The sequence below is a fragment of the Talpa europaea genome, assembly GCF_964194135.1.
Source record: "Talpa europaea genome assembly, chromosome: 1".
Lineage (NCBI taxonomy): Eukaryota > Metazoa > Chordata > Mammalia > Eulipotyphla > Talpidae > Talpa > Talpa europaea.
Window position 1 is genome coordinate 100337128 of NC_140073.1, and position 20467 is coordinate 100357594.

At 35.3% G+C, this 20467-nt stretch overlaps 1 protein-coding gene across 1 annotated transcript in view; it reads right to left on the bottom strand.

The window, feature by feature from the left end:
• The window catches only part of PLA2R1 (phospholipase A2 receptor 1), a gene marked incomplete at both ends in the record, with an annotated part of 97699 nt that overhangs the window by 18001 nt on the left and 59231 nt on the right, over positions 1-20467 (bottom strand). The window contains 9 exons of the mRNA XM_084255074.1: positions 1840-1979; positions 4212-4315; positions 4518-4582; positions 8803-8960; positions 9712-9747; positions 11913-12045; positions 13300-13384; positions 17917-18062; positions 19803-20005. Of these exons, the coding sequence (XP_084111200.1) occupies positions 1840-1979; positions 4212-4315; positions 4518-4582; positions 8803-8960; positions 9712-9747; positions 11913-12045; positions 13300-13384; positions 17917-18062; positions 19803-20005 (1070 nt within the window). The remainder of the gene's footprint in view (positions 1-1839; positions 1980-4211; positions 4316-4517; positions 4583-8802; positions 8961-9711; positions 9748-11912; positions 12046-13299; positions 13385-17916; positions 18063-19802; positions 20006-20467) is intronic.

The window sequence follows — 20467 nt, forward strand, 5'->3', positions numbered from 1 at the left end:
AACATTAAAATCTTTTGTGCATCAAAGGACACTATTAAAAACATGAAAAGACAAACTACAGAATGGGGGAAAACATCTGCAAAATATATATCTAGCAGGGTTTAATATCTAGACTATATAATAATTCCTACAACTCAACAACAAAAGGCAAACAGCTCAATTAAAAAATGGACAAAGGACTTGAACAGACATTTTCCAAAGATGATTTATAAATGGCCAATAAGTTCAAGAAAAGTTCCTCAGCATCATTAGCCACTAGGGGAATTAAATCAAAACCACAATGAGATGACACTATACATGTACTGGGATGGCAATCACAAAAAATACAGATAACAAGTGTTATCAAGGATGTGGCGGGACTACTAGTAATCACTGCCAATAATATGGTCCAACCACCATTTTTAACTCCAAGAGTTAAACACGTAATATTCCTATGATATGGCAATTCCTCTTCTAGTTACATACTAACAACAACAACAAAAAGACTGAAAACAAGGACTCAACAAATACTTGTATGCCAATGTTCATTGCAGCTTTAATGACAATAACAAAAAACTAGAAGCAGTCCAAGTCCATCAACAGATGAATGGATAAACAAAATGTATAAACTAATAGTGGGATGTTGTCAAGCCATGCAAAGGATTAAGTTCTAATACAGGCGATACCATGGAAAACATGTAAAGTGAAATAAGGCAATCACAAAAAGAAAAATACTGTGTGATTCCACTTAAATGTGGTATTTGAAGTAGTTAATAAGAGACAGATAATTGAACTGTGGTGCCCAAGAGACGGGAGGAGGGATTGTTGCTTAATGGGTTTAGAGTTTTAGTTTTGCAAAATGAAAAAAAGTATGTGTATTCATTGCACAACAATGAATATGTATAAACTAACATCACTGAGTTATACACTCAAAAATGATGGAGTGAAAATTCTATATTATGTGAACTTTATCACTATTTAAAAAATGAGTACCACAAATGTATTGAGTGTTTAATAAATACATATAAAATTCAAATGCCCCCATTTCACAAATTAACAATGAAAGGAAGATCATAAGGGAGAGAATACCATGCCAATAAAACTGTGTATAAAGATAGAAAATCTGCAGACCACAATCAAAAAGCAACTTCATATTAGCATATGAAATTGTGATACAGTTTGGGTTTTTAATTACTGAAGAGTTAAACATTTTTAATTTGGTATGCATTTAATTGCTTCTACCTAAGGTCTATAAAGTTATTTTATTATAAATGTAGGGGGTGAAAGTCTAGGTCTTAATTGTGGGCAGTATCAGAAATAATAAATCTGGTTTACAATACCCCCACTGGCAATTTAAAAAAAAAAAATTCAATTCTGCATGGAAGCACCAGCTTTATGAGGCTCAAGATGATATTGACTGAGCTAAGTTATTATTTGGTGAACTCACAAGGCAGACAGAACTCAGCTGGCCCCAAGGAAGAAAAACTCAAAAGAAGGAGAATTTAGAGTCTGGGTTAGAGGGAACTGACAACTTATTTGAGAACTGCATCTGAATACACAATGTGTATAAACACACACACATATATACACACAATTCATACCTCATGAAACAAACAGCATAATGAATGACTGTCAATAGTAAAAAATGAATATACAGATAAAGGGTGGTATCCAGGCTGCTTCTGACAAAAGCTTTTTATTTCAAGAGACTTCTTCAATCGCTTGAAAGTTGTGATAAAAACATCTCTAGGTCCCACAGACAAAATGTGATTCATAAAATCATACCCACTTTTTTGATTACTTTCTAAAACTCACATCTACAGAAGACAAACAAAGGCAAATTTTGGGAGACAAGTTTACCTTATAGTTAAAATACAGCCATCCTTTGGGACATGTTCCATGTTGTTTTGGTGTAGTCTTCTTTTTCTCTATGACCCAAAATTTCTTTCGCTTACAGATGCTAGGCATCGAAACTGAACACTCTTCACTAGCCCAGAGTCCTGGCAGAGAAAATGGGTTAGAAATGACTTAGAAACATGGGCCTCCCCGGTGGCGCAGCGGTTGAGCGCTGGGTTGTGAAGCTGCCCGCAGCCTCTGCAACGCCGGTTTGATCCCCGACTGCTCCCCGGCCACCGGAGGAGGGTCCCACATGGCATGCAGACCTCTCCTGCCGCCCGCTGCTCCCCTCAGCAGTGTACTTCAGTCCTTCTGCCTGCTCTGCTCCCCGCTCTGGCTCTGGTGAATTCTCTCACCCTCCCGCGCTTCTGACTGTACCCAGTGATTGTATAAATAAATAAATAAATAAATAAATGATTAAATCTTAAAAAAAAAAGTCAAAACTACCACTTTAAAAAAAAAAGAAATGACTTAGAAACAACAGTGACTCTTGGTAGATATTTTCTATTGATTACACTTGTTATGACTACTATGGCTTGTCATAAATTTTTTTTCATCTAGAATTTGAAACTAAACTTATTTACCAATCATTGAGCTATCTGGTGACAACAGTAACTGGGAAAGGTGCCAAATAAGTAATTCTAATTCAAGAATACATAAATTCTGCAAATGTAAAAAAATAATAAAAATAAAAACAAAAACAAAAAATTATAAACAAATACTGCAATCTAAATCACAGAACTGAGTAAAGCTCTAAGAATATTTGATCTGATTAGCAAAAGAATATTTTGCAGAGTGATATTTTTGTTTCAGAATATTCAAATTCAATGTAAAGGCACAATCTAAAACAATGGATGAACATTTCTACTTTTATATTTCTTTAGAAAATATAATACTTTAGAGAAATTGACTTAAGAACTAAGAAAAGGGCACTTCTCAACATAGACTTTTAAAACAGGCACATATATAGACATGTCCTCTAGTAAGATAATATCTTAGCTCTTAGCCTCCTGGAAAATTTTTTTTTCTAATTTAGAAGAGCTATATTTTCAGAATAAATGTTACAAAATATATTTCATTAGCATTTAAGTTATAAATTCTAGAACAGGGCAAAGATGCTTGTAAATTGCAAGGGCAGATTATGAACCAAAAAGATGCAGGCAGTTTGAAGAAAGGGTTGGAATGTTATTTTCAATGCAGACTGGCTGCTATTCTTCCAGAATGACAAAACAGTCTTTCTGTAGGCTGTTGTGACACCTGCTGGCAAAAGGAGAGCTGATTAACCACATGGTTTTTCTTTTCCTAACTTTTCTCTGTAGAAGTCCTCAAATCAAGAATTGTTTTCTATGTTTTATTCCTCTCCTGGGGCACAGGCTTATTATGAACCTGTTAGGTCTGGAAAATCATTACCTTTTATTGAATAGGAAAATTGGGGTGGATATGAATGGATAATCAAATAACTCTGTACTGATGAATAGATTAAAATAAAACAAAACAAAACCTGGTCTTCAATATACATGTATTTCTAAATCCAACTTATAAACAATTGGTTTTCTAAGGCACAGAGCAACTAATATCAATTGATTTCATTGAATATTGGATTCAAATGAACATTTTTCCTAAATAGGAAAATGAAAGTAAATTTCTCACTGGTTAAAGTTCTGAACAGTTGTAAAGTGGATACTAGAAAGAGATTTAAAATGAGCTCACACTAATTTTCATAAAGATTAGAATATTTCAGGGTATACTGCTTGTCAGTTTCAGTGGACCCATTTTTGGTGTTGTTTTGGTCCTTAAGGAAGGACTTACTGAATGTGAATTATTTTCATAAATATGGAATGAATTGAAACCCCAAACAGATTAAACACATCCAATTAAAAAGAAAAATAACCAAACAAAGCCTTCTCACTAAATGAATGCAATGATAAGGAGACTTCAAGCCCCCTTAAAACTGTCAGTTGGTATATAAACCCCAATACAGATAAATACAATAACCTATTAATGGCAGTTTCTAGAAGTAGGTGGTGGATGTCGAGTAAAATTGGTTAAGAAAGTGGAAGTTTACAAACTTAGTTATAAAATTAATAAGTCATGAGAATATAATGTAGTTAATAGTACTGTATTGTATATTTGAGATTTGTCTATATATTAGATCTTAAAATCTGCATTACAGGGAAAATTTTATCAAAATTTTTACAACTAAATATGGGGATAGGTGCTAACTAGATTAATCTTAGCAATCATTTCAAAATTTATACAAATATCAAATCATTGCATTGTACACCTGAAACTAATATAATGTTATATGTTGATTGTACCTCAATAAGAAAAATAACCTGTTATGGATGAAATGAAGCCACATCTCTGGCTCTGATTATGCATAGATTCTTCTCTTCCTTTGTCCCAGTTCTGGTATATTAATGGTGATCCGTCTTTCCAACTGTAGGAAAATTAAAAATTTTAAGGTCCTTAATATTTTATTAAATTTAAAAATGCTCATGTTTGGGTAGGGAAATAAAATTTGTAAGTTAAAAACAATGTTGGAAGGCTATTCAACAAATTGATCATTAAGATCTAGTCCAATCATTCTGCAAATGAAAGTTGTCAAACAAAATTAAATGCAAATTAATCTAGGTACATACCGAAATTCATCATTGGCTCTTTCTTCTTGAAGTCCAATCCACCAATTTACTCCATACTCTGAGAGCTATTAGAAAGAAAAAAAGAGAAATGTCAGCATTTATTCTACTTGTTTTCCTTTTTCACTATTAAGATTAATGGGGTTGCTGTTAATAGCTTTCTATTCTTCAGTATTTTACCCAATTATCTAAAGAAGAGTACAGTAAGGCCTAGCATACCTGAAACTAATTTAAATTATTCCTTCCTCATTATGAAGAAAAATTGGAATCAAATATTGGAAATAATTTTAGGCTCATACAGAATGCAGTGGCTTTCTTACAATTTTCTCTATATATTTAAAAGTGAAAATTTTAACTCCCATAATAGGGTTTAAAAAGCAATTGTGAAATAGAATATATATTTTTTCTTGACTAAAAATCTGGTGTTTTATCCTTTCAGTAACTTATGGAAGTTCATTGTATAGATGACGTCTACTTGAAAAGCAATTTAAGGCAAAAAGACATTAAGGGTATAAAAGGCTTTGAATTTTAGGCATTACTCTGATCAGTAAGCTTTTAAAGTATTAGCATCCTCCCCAGTCAAGCTGAGAGACACACTATAGGACAAAAGAATGCTACAGAATTTACAGAATTTGACAACTAGAAAATAGCTTTTATATATTTTACACCATTAATGATCACAGATCTGAGTACAATAAAGTGTGCACATGCAGACACATCTTAGAGCAAGTTTAACAATGAACTTATGACCCAGGAAATTGAAATTCCCTCTTTAACTATAAAAGAGGAAGAAGCAGCAAGGATTTCTCTGAGACCTCTAAATCAATGTATTTTATTGTGTGTTTGCTGTGTGTGTCTGCATATGTTGAAATGTAATTTAACATTTTTATGCTAAAAACCTATTAATTTGAAGGTATTGTATATTTAGATTTGCACTCATATTTCTTCTGAAGTCCTGGGAATACATTTTAAGATATTTTTTTTCCATATGAATTTCAGATCACACAGCAGGACCTAATAGCTCTTTAACTTTCTACTTTATAAACAGATATTTTTACTTCTTCAACAGTGTAGCTGTCTGCCATATCAGCAATTTGAGAATAATGCTAGATGGAGCAACTATAATTTTGGATCCCTGAGGTGCTGTTTCATGGACATGTTCTTACATGCTGAATTTAGATTCCTATTGTCAGACTTTGGAATGGGCCCACTGAGACTGGCTGTGAACTCAGAGGGAGGAACCACAACGATTTCATTCATTCTAAAGAGGTCTTATGGGCAACAATAGTGGAAATCAAGGCCTTATTGTTTACTGCTCCAATTAAGGGACCTCAAAAGAGGAATGGTAACTATTGCATCTTAAGTGGCAATAAATATGCCACTTTTTGCATATTTATTGCTCCCTCAATTAGAGTATATAAATCTTCCATGTGGCACACCACAACCTGTTGTGATAAGAGACAAAACTTCATAGGATACCCAGAGTGAAAATTCCCAATGTAAAAAACTGAGAATTTTAAATTTTAGTTTATATGACTTATTAAATTAATTTTTATAAAGAAATGCAAAACAACCATGGATTTCATAATATCAAATGTTTTTTATAACAGACAAGCCACAATTATCGCAAATGAACACTTACCAAAAGGAAATAAAATAGCCAATACATTAATCTTCTAAACAATATAAGAAAGAACTACCTGTCATCTTTTCAGTTAACAAAACCAAGTTATTTCAAGGTTTTAAAACGCTAGATTTTCGAAGATGATCAATAGATTTGATATACTTTTGCTAGAATTATTTAGAAAAGAAATTTAAAAAATAAGAATATATTGCAACTTTAAAATACAAATATTACACAAGACAGCTGTGACAGCTGACTGGTCTAACAGGCTAGTAAGTAGTTCATGTCACACAACTTCTCAAGTTCTTGAGGCTTCTTGCTTTTTTGCTTTCATTTGACCAATAAGAATGCTCAAAAAGCAAGTACTAAAATTCACTCTCACCTCCTAGCCTTGTTATTTGAAAGGAAAATACTGACTCATCACCTTTCCAAGATGGAGCTATCTTGTTAAAAAAAAAGAATTCTGGGGCCTCCCTGGTGGTGCAGCGGTTGAGCGCTGAGTTGTGAAGCTGCCCGCAGCCTCTGCAGCGCCGGTTCGATCCCCGGCTGCTCCCCGGCCACCGGAGGAGGGTCCCGCATGGCATGCAGACCTCTCCTGCCGCCCGCTGCTCCCCTCAGCAGTGTACTTTGGTCCTTCTGCCTGTTCTGCTCTCCGCTCTGGCTCTGGTGAATTCTCTCACCCTCCCTGCGCTTCTGACTATACCCAGTGCTTGTATAAATAAATAAATAAATAAATAAATAAATAAATAAATAAATAAATAAACAAACAAATAAATAAACAAATAAATAAATATATTTTTTTTAAAAAAAGAATTCTGCTTCAAATATAAAAAGATTGCATCCAAATTTCTTTTTCAATAATTAGATCTCCTACTCCCCAACTAAATGTTATTTTTTGTTTTTCACATTTCTAAGTTACTACTACTCTCCATAGGGGAACATAACACATAAGCAATTTAAAAATATTTAATTACATATTCTTATTCTTCCTGCTCTTATAGGATGGGAGTGCGCAAAAGTGAATATGACCTTTACATGTTTAGTTTCTCATCCTGGAATAAAATAACTTCTGGACTGAGCCATTCCAACGGGATGTTCTTAGATCTAAGATTTCGTAACTACCACCACTATCAGCAATAAAAAGTGCCTACCATTTACACATACTGTTCAGAAATAAGAGCTGATTTAGAAACCTCTAGCTTCCTTCTTTCTAAATTGACACACTTTTGCCATGGAACCCTTTCTATTTTTTTCAGTCTTTACCACATATGCCCTCTAATAATTTCCTTTTGCGGCACAGAATAGTACCATATCAGTCAACTATGCACCTATAATACTGTCAGTACATTCTGTAGCAGCATGGCCAGCTGGGTAATAATTTTGCCTTATATATACCAGAAGGTTTGTCTGGTTTGAGATCACTACTAGATCTAGTCTTTAGCTACCTCATGGCATTAGCTATGACTTCTCAACTGCTAAGTCTGATGGGTTTTATTTTTACCTTCCTTCTAACATTCTCACTGGCTTCCCAAACACCAAAGACTGGGAGAATGAATTATGGGAAGGGTGAAGAAAAAAGACCTGCAGGGGTCCCCAGGAATGCTAACCTCTGTTGGACTTTGACCTCAAAGTCTTTCTTTGTTCACCTCTGACACAGTTGGCACCATCTTTTGGGGTGGGATTTTAGAAGTAGCATTTTAATTGAATGAAGGCATTGTACTCTTATATACCCCTGATGTCTCTTTTCTGCTGCCAGCAGAGGATTTTTAAATGGCTTTGTATGTCAGATGGCCTGGTTTACTTCCAAATTCTACCACTAAGCTCCTGTGTAACCAAATTGCTTCACCTTTTTGGAATCATTGTTCCTCATCTGTAAAATGATAGATTTTTCCACAGAGTTTTTAGGAAGGTTAATGCCATTGAGTCTAATATTTAGCATGCTGCCTGACACTGTTAAGGCAAGTATTGGCAAAATATCAGCTCCTTTAAAATGTGCACTTTTGCCATATCAATGTATTGGTTTTCAGCCATTCACCTGATCTCTTTTTATTGCTTCCTGGGCTGAGGAGCCTTCTGTCTAGATAAAAGAACAAATGTATTTTTTTTATATCATGACATATAATTTGCTGATATTTAATGTTATGTTTTTGGCTTGACTGTTTCAATTAGCAGGAGAGGAAAGATGGTAAGATAGCACATAAACTAATGCCAAGGAATACCCTGGTTTTAGTCATTGGTCTGCAACTGAATTTCTGTGGAATTCTGGGTTGTCACTGACCCCCAATGTGTTAGATTTTCTGTCAAATCTCAGTAATAGTCTTGATCTGCTGACCTTATAGGCTGCAAGTGTACCAAACAGATCACAGAAATGAGAAGGTCCCAAAAACTGAGAGGGATGAGTTTTTTTTTTTTTACAAGCCCAAGACACTTTACTACAGAGAGTGAAAACATGATAGAACTAGAAATGTTCTATCAGTGAAATGACTGACAAACAGTAAATTTCTGTTTCTATTATTTTCTCTTAATCTTTATGACAAAGAAAAAAATTCTCAAAAATGTATAATTTTTTAAATGAAATTTAAATAAATATCTGAGGAAAATACAACCCCTGCCCCCCCCAAGAACAAAAGAAGGAGCACTAAGTTCTGAATTTCTTATGATTACCACTTTTATTTTGCTGTGGATGAATTCTTGCTCATGTGCAGAATGAATTGTAAGAAGGTCACTGCCTAGCCAGCCACAAACAAACTCAAAGGAGGACCATTCCGCAGCATGGATATGAAAAAGGTACTCTGCATCCTGGTAGAAGAGCCAGGGTGCATCTGAAAGAACAATAACAATATCAATAATGAAGAAATGATTGCACAATATGCTGATTTAAAAAGGCTATGCTATGCTTGCCCCCAAGTTTGTAATTTGGTCACTCAGCATTTAAAAAATAAGTATGTTTTTTATACATATATGTACATATATACATAGATGAGCATATAATTTACTTATTTTCCTAGTTTCATCTCAGGTAAGAAAAATTTACTTGGGCAGCAGCCCTTCTGCCCACCTGTGCCCGTGACTATGTAGGTTTTTCTCTTTGCCAACCTTTTCTTGTTGTAGAGCAGGAGCAGAGGCCTATGCTTCTGCACAGTTGGCAGCCACCAACTTTCTCCCTTTGCAGAGCAGCAGAGGAGGTTCTCCTCCCAAGGCTGCCCACCTGTGACTATGCAGACTTCTCTTTTAGCAAACCTGTCTCTTTTGGGGGCAGCCCTTTCTGCCCTTGTGTCTATGCAAGTATCCTTTATTGTTCTCTCCTTTTTTTATAATAAACCTGCCCTTTTGGATATTAAAAAAACCTTCACTGGTATTAAAGGCCTGGGATAGATAAGTATTTTAAAATACGTGTCTTGAAAATGGAGTTAAGCTATAACATTTGTCTTTAGTCATATTTAATGGCACAACTAATTCGTTGATTTGAACAAATTAACTCTAGAATGATACAAGAAAAGAGACCTTCAACTGGAGGAATGATATATAAAAGCACATAATTAGAAATTCAACATCTACCAGGATAGTTCTTACCATACTTGTACCAGGATGGAATCTTGAGTCTCACATCTGTAAAGTGAAAGCAAACTACCTTGAGTGACCTTTGTTTACAGGTACACAGTTCTCAATAACTTCAGCTCTTTACACAGTATTTTGAAACTTTTTGGGAAATGAAACAAGTCTCAATAACTTTGTGAAGATTGAAATCATATCAAGCATCCTTTTGGATCATAATGGTATGAAATTATATATACATATAGGTATATTAAGGAAGTTTATGGCAATATAAATATACCTTAGGAAACAAGAATTACAAATAAAGAATATTATACCCAAAGGAACTAGAAAAAGAAGAAAAAGCACAACCAAAGACAGTAGACAGAAAATAATAAAGATTAGAGCAGAAATGAATAAAATTAACAAAATAAGAGCTCAAAAAGGCAATACAAGAGAGCAATAAACCCAAAAGCTGATTCTCTGAAAATATTAACAAAATAGCAAAACTTTTGGCCAGACACACAAAGAAGAGAAATAAAACAAAATCAGAACCCAAAAGGAAATAAAAGCAAAAATAAACAAATGAAAGCACATCTGACCACATCATAATAATCTTCTGCACAGCTAAAGAAACTTGAATCAAAACAAAAAGATAGCCTAATGAAGAAGAGAAGATATTTGCAACAATAAAAAAGGATTAAAAAATGGTTGATGATCTAAATAGATATACTTCTCCAAAGAAGACATACAGATGGCTAATAGGCACCTGAAAATGTGTTTCTCATTTTTTATTATTAGGGAAATGCAAATCAAAACAATCAGATATCACCTCACATTTGTGAGAATGACTATTATCCAAAAGACAAGTGTTAGAGAGGGTGTAGAGAAAAGGGAAACATGTAAACTGTTGGAGGTGTGAATTGGTGCAGTCTTTTGTGGAAAGCAGTATGGAGATTCCTCAAAAAATTCAAAATAGAAATTTCATATAACCCAGTTATCCCACTTCCATGTCTTTCCCTCCAAAATGCAAAAAACAAAAAACAAACCCCAGGGGCCTCCCTGGTGGCGCAAGGGGTTAAGCACCGCTCTATGAAGCAGTCTGAAGCCTCTACAGCACGAATTCGATCCCTGGCCGGCCAGGGAGCTACCCACATGGCCCAGCAGACCTCTCCTGTCTCACCCGCCGCTCCCATCAGCAGTGTGTTTCACTCAGTTTGCCTGTTCTGTTCCCCACTCTGTCTCTGGTGAATCCTCTCACACCCCACATCTCTGGCCTGTAGCCCAGCTCCATTATGCATGAATAAATAAATCTTTAAAAAACAAAACCAAAAAACAAGAACAAAAACAAAAAACAAAACCCCATTAATTCAAAAGAGATTCACCCCCTCCGTGTTTATTGCAGCATTATTTACAATAGCCAAGTATTGGTAATAATCTAAATGACCAATGACAGATGAATGGATAAAGGAGATGTGGCATATATCCACAATGGAATACTATTCCACTACAAAATAAAAAAAGATGAAATCCTGTCATTTGCAACATGAATGGACCTACAGGATATTTTGCTTAGTTAAATAAACCAGAGAGACATGAACAATCACCATGTGATTTTTACTCATATGTATCATATAAAGGACACAAACAAGTGGATGAACTAAATACAGATATACGTTTAGATTCTACAAGATAGTATAAAGTAAGATTAAAATTTAAAAAAATTAAAATAAAAAAAGAATGTTTCATATTTCACCTTTTTAAAAAACAACTTAGAAAACCAGTACTTTTGCTATTTGAAATATGGTTAGTTCTCATACTTAAAAGGAGTCTGAAGAGAGGCCCCAGGTTAAAGAAGAAAGAACTTGAACACTTGATGAGAGCCTACTGTGTGTCACACTCTGTACTAGATCCCTTCACAAATTCATTTTACAAGTAATTTGGTTTGCTTTCAAGTTCATAGTGAATTACTTCCATATTTACTAAAAACATAATATTCCACAATATTATCCAGTTATCCACATTTCCCAATACTACCTCAGAATACTGCACTGGTATCATATTCTCATTTCCCTAAGATACATTCTTTGCTAAAATAGTGCAATTTGTTTCATCATGAAGATTGTTGGCACAGTTTTCCAGGGTGCTGAAAATTCAGATCTTTGTAACTCTTCAATTGTGAAAGTGCTACAGATTGCTAGAATGCAAACACATAGTAAAGATCTTATAGATATTTTTACCTCTTGGTATTTTGCATATCCATTCACGTTTGGAACCACAGTGTAAAGGCAACAATGTTTTATTTGCCTTATAAACAGCACAATTTCTTGCATCTTCTCCAAAATAAGTGTTGTCTAAAAATGAAGAGATAACCTGCAGCAGATGAAGTTTATTATTCTTCAGTAAGGATCCCCCACAAAAAGCTTCAAAAGATCAAAAAAGGCACCCTTGTAATCACAAGAGAATTTTGGAAGAAGTTTCAGAAGTATCTGAATATTATTCCTGTTAAAGTTTGTTCTATCAAACATTACCAATTATTCTTTAAAATGCATTTCTTTTTAAAGGAGGCACACTAAATTTTTTGCTAGAAAGAAGCACTAGCAGGATTTGGCTTACCCTGGGATCCTGGAGAATCTATTATAGGTTTGGGAATATGCCAGATCTGGGTGTGAGCTTTGATGTAGATTCTTTTGCATCCACACTAAGCTTTTAGGCTCTGATAACACCATGTGGGTATTAAATAAAGATTCAACCTTTTCAATGGTTTTAATGGTCACTTGATAAAAGAGTGAATAGTAAATGTAAAATTGGAGTAGATATTTGGGAAAAAGGATGTTTTGAAACTGTTTTCCCCCTCATGCATGTACAGTCATATAACAATTCATCTAATTTAAATATATATATATTTGCTCCATATATATATATATATGCTCCATATATATATATATATATATATATATATATATATATATATATATGCTCCAATTCAGAGAATGGTGTGAGTTTCAATAGTCACTTTGTCCAGTCACTGCTTCATGGCTTCATCTCATTTATGCTAACCCAAATGCTCTATTCCTCCTCCGTTAATAATGAGTTTGTTTCACTATAACAAAATGAAACATTCTTAGTCTTCTCATGCTACATTTAATTTTTCAAGTGCCATGTTAACTTTGACCACCAGACTCCCTTTTACAGGCAGGTGACCCCTGCTATACCTGCTCTGCTTTTCAAGTCTTGCTTTCTTCACAGGCAAAATGGTGGGGCCCAGCTCTCTCTAAGACCTTTCCTCATTCCCTTGTCCTAATGCTATTTTCAAGAATAAGTATTGGGGTGGAAATGTTATTTTAAAGGATAGTTGCTTTTCTTTCAGAAACTTTTCACCTGGGAGATAGTTTGGAGTTCTTTTCAGAGATTTTGATTCATTTTCAGTATGAGATCCTACAGCTGACTCTAAGAACTATCTACCTAATAAGGAACTTGCCAAAATAACTCTACTACTGCACAAATTTGGTGCAGTTTGTGATTTGAGTGGGAGGCATGCAAAATACTTCCAGGTTCTCTTGGTTGTTTTATCACATGTTTCTTGTTTTGAATTCATATGCTTTTCTCCAGTTTGGTAAGACTTACAGGGGTTCTATCTGACCACTCCCAAGAGCCCACATTCAATGGGTTTCTTTTATTAAATCCAATCCAGAATTGCCTTTCTTCTGTCCTAGAAGGAAAAATAAATACAATTTGACCTTTGCCATTGATTTTACAACATTATGCAAAAGATAAAATATTTAAAGTATTCATGTGTACAGAAAATAATTGATGCTAGGCAGGATACATGAAGTCAATCAACATTTACTAAACATTTCCTATGTTCAAGCCTGGAGCTATGAAGTGATCTGAGAGGTGATTTAGCCTTACTTTCTGTTTCTCCTGTTTGAATGGTGTGCTCACTAGTGATATACAGTTGGGGCAAAAAAGTCCATTGTGAGAACACGGCTCTCTCATGTTGGTTAGGAATGGAAAAAATTTTAATCAAAACAAGAAAACATGAAAGAAAATTTGTAAGCAATTTGGGGACATCTCATTTCTAGAGGGATTTTTACTACTTTACTACTTATTTACTGCTTCATTATACTACTTTTCTATGCTTTGATTTGTTGTTCTTTATCAAATATCACATGTATCTGAGGTTTAATCACTACCACCCCCATTTAATAAAAATGATTAGATAAGTGATTCCACAGCAAATCAGTATGAGGTGTGGCTAAGGGTTCTCTTAGGAGGGGAACACAAAAACATCAAACCACAGAGTATTCAATACATTCAACAATATAGCCTAATGGTACAGTGAACCATTTCACTAAGATTGTTTTCTGAGAATAATTTTGTAAAATTAAAGAGTTAGAAGATTCAGGAGTCATGACAGATGCTTTATTTTCCTTAATGCAGAGAAGCAAGCCTGCTCTGAAGCATCCCCTTCTCAGATACTTGAGCTACGCTTCTTGAATGAGACAACGGAAAGTAAAATGTGCCTTAGAAAATCCCAGAGATCACTGGAGACTGCCACAGTTACCTCTTATATTTGAGGTTGTCAGAGGTGAGAATGCTGCCTAAGGGTAAGCCATGCATATTATTCTCAAGGGACTGTCTTAGAAATCCACATCACTCTTCCTTCATTAAGTACTTTTTATTCTTTTCCTCACTGAATTCAGAGCTCTGTACTTTTCCTGCTATGTACTGGTTCCTAGAAGATAAACTGGAATTTTCTTTTCATCAGTTTTCTAAAATTGTAAAATTTAAATAAACACAAACACACACACACATGCATGTGTCTGGTTAATAAAACAGAAAAGCAGTGCCATAGATACTTCTCCAAAGAAGACACACATGGCCAACAGGCACATGAAAAAATGCTCATTATCACTTATTATTAGGGAAATGCACATCAAATACAGATATGAGCTACCACTTCATATCTGTAAGAATGTCAATTACCAAAAATATCAGAAACAACAAATGTTGGCAAGGGATGGAGGAAAAAAACACAAACCCTTATATACTATGGTGGGAAAGTATACTGGTCCAGGCACTATAAAAAAATAGTATGGAGGTTTCTCAAAATATTAAAAACAAAGCTACCATATGATCCAGCAATTCTACACCTCTTTATCTTCCCAAAGAATGCAAAAACACGAATTCAAAAGTATATATTTACTCCTATGTTCATTGCAGCACTGTTTACAATATCTAAGATATGGAAAACATCTAAGTGTATAACAACAGTTGAGTGGTTAAAGAAGCTGTGGTATAAATACACAATGGAATACTACTGAGTGATAAAAAATAAATCACATTTTGCCATTTGCAATAATATGGATGGAACTGAAGGGTGTTAGTCTAAGTGAAATAAGTGAGAGGAGAGAGGTAAGTATCAGTTGATTTAATTCATGTGGGGAAATAAAAAACCACAGCAAACAAACAAAAAGCCATTTGGCTTCTGGCAGCTGAACTGAGATTACCAGAGTGAGGAGTAAAGTAAAAGCAGAGGATAAAGGAGGTCTGATGGATTTTGGAAGAGAATTATTGGTACTTTGATGGTAGGCATTGGTAATAACATGCATTTGAAAAAGTATGAATCTGCATTCCTAAAACATACACAGTATTGTAAAACAATGTTAACTCAATAAAAAAGAAAAGAAAAGCAGTGTCATAGGAAGGAGAAGAAGCATGTATGCTATGAGAATTTTTTTTGTATAATTACTATAATTAAGCATCATATTTGTTTGAACTCCCTGGAAATCTGGTAAAAAAAGTAAACCATGCATAACATAGTGATTAGATACTGAAGATCAATAATGTGATAGATGCGTGACACTAAATTCTAGAAATTCCAAGTGTGAGAACTTATAATAATAGAAATGACATCTGATGTCATGGTGAATTTGTAAGCAGTTTCCGTATGGTTGTTGTTTCATTCAGCAAACCTCACTCTATCCAAGTATGTTCTGAAAGGGGCTAAAGGTATGAAGCTGTTGCAGTTTAGAACTATGGTGTCTATTATATAACCCATGCATGGATCTTTGGCCCCACACCTGGCTAACAATCCAATTAAGCAGGACACTTCTTGAACTTTTCTTCAGCTAAAGTGAATGTGAGTCAGCAGCTCAGGTGTGGCACCAGGGTTCTGTGTTAAAATGTGTCCCAAGTGAGTGTGATAATCAATTAGGTTTGGGAACCATGGTCTCAGGTCAGCATTTCCTGCAGAGACTAACAGTTCCATGGGATGTTAGTGTTTTCAAAAAGAGGAATTTGTTGTCTAGAAAGTACCCCTTCTAGAAATCTTTACAATGCTAATGTATATGGCAAATTTTCAAGATTGTGCGTTGTTTTATAAACAAATTTAAGCACAAAATCCCGCACCCCACTCCCCACTAACGTATTCCCTGAGACACACTGGGAGATGTGTCATATTTTATACATGTTGGAGATGAATAATTTGATATTAAGCTTCTTATGGGAGGGTCCCAAAGGAAACTTGTGGGGAAGGTGGGGATTTTCTTCAAAAAATTATTCTAGATTTCCTCTGAGATTTAGGTATGTGTTTAATTTTGAGTCCATATTTCTAGAGTTTATAGCAGAGTACCTGGCATTACATTTGCTTTTGTTAAATAAATGTGTGGAACTATGGAGATGTGCCCCTTTTAAGCCATAGCATCCTCGGGCAGGATTTTGTCTGTCATGTCTATTGGATTCTCTAACCAACTGTGCCCTCAGTAGTACCCCTTCTGTAGAAGATACTCCCAGGCTAAATGCTAACAGACAAGAACATTCTAGATAAAGATACTGAGGGCTGGGAGGACTCACTGAAAGAGGACATCATGGCTTTCTTCAAATATTTGAAAATAGGCTAAATTTGATCTGTATTGCTCTGGCTTACTAGCAAGTTGACCTTTGAACCCAGTCTCTAACAATGAATTTGGCTTTCAAAATGCGTGCTCTGAAACAGAAAGGAATTCTGCTGCTACTTGATGACCACAGGAATGTGATGGAAGGAATTCTCTCATTGTGTGGGAGGAAGAACTAGACGGCTTAGTTTTCTTTCCATTTAAATTTAATTGATTTTCTAACTCTGTAGAATTCAAGATTCTGTAAACCTGCAGATGGATGCTGATAAGCGAAGGCAGGTTTCCTCAACTGTAAAATTAGGAGGCTGCATTGGAATCTCTTTTTTAATCAGTAGAACTTTTTCTTTTTCAAACAAAGACATACATTGTCTTTTATTATATACAAAATAATTAGAAGTAGAGCTGATTGGAGTTGCCATCCTGAGTGAGTAAACAAGGAACCAGGAGCTCTGTCCTCTTGGCCCCCTTGGGGTTCAAGGACCATTGAGATCCTCAGAAAACACTTCAACTCCTTGAAAACCACTGGGCTAGATAATTTCTGAGTTTGGAAAAAAAAGTCCCTAAAGTTTGGATTTGCGTTCCATAGAAAATATTTCAAATATCAAAACAATTTTCAGTTTTTTTGTATTATGGAATGAGAATTTGATGTAATATCCACACAAAATTTTATGTATAATGAAGGCATTCAGAACATGCCTCTCCAAGATGTTTCCCTGTGGCATGTGGATTATTTCAAGAGGAGGCCAGTTGAGGTTCTGCAGGAGAAACTTTTACCACTCCCTTAACTATCAAGGAGAATGAAAATTGAGGGTATTGCTCAGAATTGTAGTTGTCTCCAGAAATAAACTTTTTATTTATTTTTTTGTTTTGTGGTTTTTAATTTCAATTCCTTTGTATCATTTCCTTTTTATCAGAGAAACTTATCTATATAGCAGAGCAAACATGTAACAGAGCATCTGGTCTTCATCATACAAGTTCCCATCTCTCCACATCCAGCTCCAGATCCCTTATCCCATTCAGGATATATACCCTCATTTCCCAATTTTCCTTACCGAAATTGGAATCCCCATTCTCTATAAAGGATGTAATTAAATCAATCTTTTTCTTCTGCTAATCTTTCTGATGCTGTTTTGATTACTAGAGAAGTCTGAGAAGAGCCTAGAACTATAGAAGGAATTTCCCCTCTGTCCTTACAATATATCTTTTCCTTGACAACTAGTGGTTGTTGGTTTTAGGTTTACAACAAATGCTTGAGATTTTAAGCAAATTTCTAGGACACTCTAAAAAGCCATAATTGGGAGATGGAATAATTCACTGCAATTATTCAAAATTAACAAATATTTACCAATTAAATTTTGAATATAAAAGCTTATTCACAAAATTCTCTTCCTCAATATGGGCAAAGCTTGCAAGATGTGCTCCAAATTCTTCACAAAATGCTTCAGCTTCTCTCCATGTTCTTTTCATCAGGACTTTTTCACTATGAAATACCTGAGTAGTAGACAAAAAAGAGTTAATGCTGTCATGAATAAGGTGCGGCTGTTTAATTTTTTTTTTTAAAGATTTATTTATTTATTTATACAGGCACTGGGTACAGTCAGAAGGGAGGGAGGGTGAGAGAATTCACCAGAGCCAGAGCGGGGAATAGAACAGGCAGAGTGATGAAATACACTGCTGAGGGGAGCAGCGGGCGCGCCAGGAGAGGTCTGTTGTACCATGTGGGATCCTCGCCACTGGCCGGGGATTGAACCCGGCTGGGGATCGAACCGGCAATGCAGAGGCTGCGGGCAGCTTCGCAGCCCAGTGCTTAACCACTGCGCCACCAGGGGAGGCCCACATTTAATTCGTGATAAGAAAATAACAGTAATAATTGTTGTCATTATCCTATATTAAAACCTTGACCCAATAGGGAAAAGAACATTTCTTGAACTAGAATATGCCTAGTCATTGTAAAACTGTGACCTCATTTTTTATTCTCACAATACATTCACGAGTTCATGATAAGCCCGGATTCATAAATGAGCTCCTTGAAGACTTTCCTCCTCTTCCCTTAAATTTCCTGTGATAGGCATATAATTTTTCCCTAATAAATATTTGTAAAGAGATGAGAGTTAAGCTAAGAGAGGTTACAAATCTCGGGACACACAGCTACAAAGAGGCTGAGTAGGATTAGATTTTGTATTTCTTACTTCCAGGATTCATGAATTTCCTCCCACAGGACACCTTCTGATAAATTAGATTGGTTAAGTGATCATGAATCTGGGCTAACCCATAGCAAGAAATGAGACCTGGGACTGAAGGCAAGTATATTTCTAGGGGCTTTGGATCTTAGCTTTCCCTAAATCCTCTGTGACTTCTCAGCAGTAGTGGGAAGAAGTCAGTCAAATGGAAGGTCTGCTTCTGACTTTAAGATCAAAGAGGAGGATGGGCCTCCCTGGTGGCACAGAGGGTTGGGATGCAACCTGTGAAGCTATTTGCAGCCACTGCAGCACGGGTTTGATCCTTGGCCAGGGAGGTCACTTCTTGGCCTATTATTCCATGAATTTAATATGTAAGTGTGCATTTTAATTAGGTGCATTCAATAGGTGTATCAAGCCATATGATACTACAATCTCTAGAGACAAAGAGGCTGTCTCCATTCTGCTCTGAATGTTCCCATGTGCCAGAGAACTTTCTCCCAGGATTTTAGAAATCTCTAAAACAAACAAAAGACAAAATCACCAAACAAAAACATATTTCCACAAGATTATAGATGCTAACTTAAATTTAGGATCTAAAACCAATTTTCAAATTGACATTTCTTCATGCCACACACACACACACACACAATCAATGGTATGTGTTTTCATCTTTAGGTGTCTGGCGAGGTGTAAAGGCTATCTTTAGTAGAAGAATGGTATTCCACAGTAAGGGTTTTATTCTTTGGCTTACAAATGATACAGAATTGTGTCATTCCAATACTCAGTGAGTACCTACCATGTTCATTTGTTATATGTAATAAGAACAATATTGATCAGTCCTCAGGAGGAAGCCTTCAGTAGCACCAGGGACATGTCAATGTTTTGACTTAAAAATTATTTAGGAATATAACTGACATGATAGAGTTAGTATACAAACACTAAGTACATTTTAGTTCTAGGCACTGCTCTGGAATAAAAAAAAAAATGAGATAGTAGGCAAAATTGAAACAATGTCAGTTCCATAGAGATGCCCATGTAACCTTCTCATTACCTTGAAACAACTGGCCAGGCCAGGCTCTGACTCCCAGTCCAAAAAGCAAGGATGAAAGGGCCATCTTTCTTCATGCTCGGTTTTCTTCTTATTTTCAACTGGCTGCTTGCACAAGGACATTGCCTTAAAGTGTCTACAGTCCTTCACTTCCCAGCGACCAGGCGGATTCTTTCCTCGCATAACAACACAGCCACCACTGTAGCCTGAAAGCAGAAAGCAACACTTTTAATGATGTTCAGATGATCAGAACATTTTGTTTTTGAAAGAAAGCTCCTTAGAGTGTTGAATAATTGACATCTCATAAGGTGAAGGCACTCAAACTAGAACAATAAAGGTGAGAAAGGAATGCCTTATTGGCATGTTTATTTCATTTCCCTTCTTCTGGAGAAAAGACTAGGTAATTGGAAAGTAAGAGAAGAAAGACTTCAAAGCCTGAAATTTGGACATTTTTAGCTTTAATGGTAGAGGCAATCAGAACTGTTCCAACTTGGGGCTAAAATATTTTCTGTAACTCATCTAATACCAACATCTCTTTACTTTGAATTACTGAACTTTTTAAGTGTGTCGAGAAAAATTTAACTTACTATTTGTTGAGCACCTATGCTATATGCTGAATATTGAAATGTCATCATGAGAAATCAATGTCAAATATACATTTTAAACAT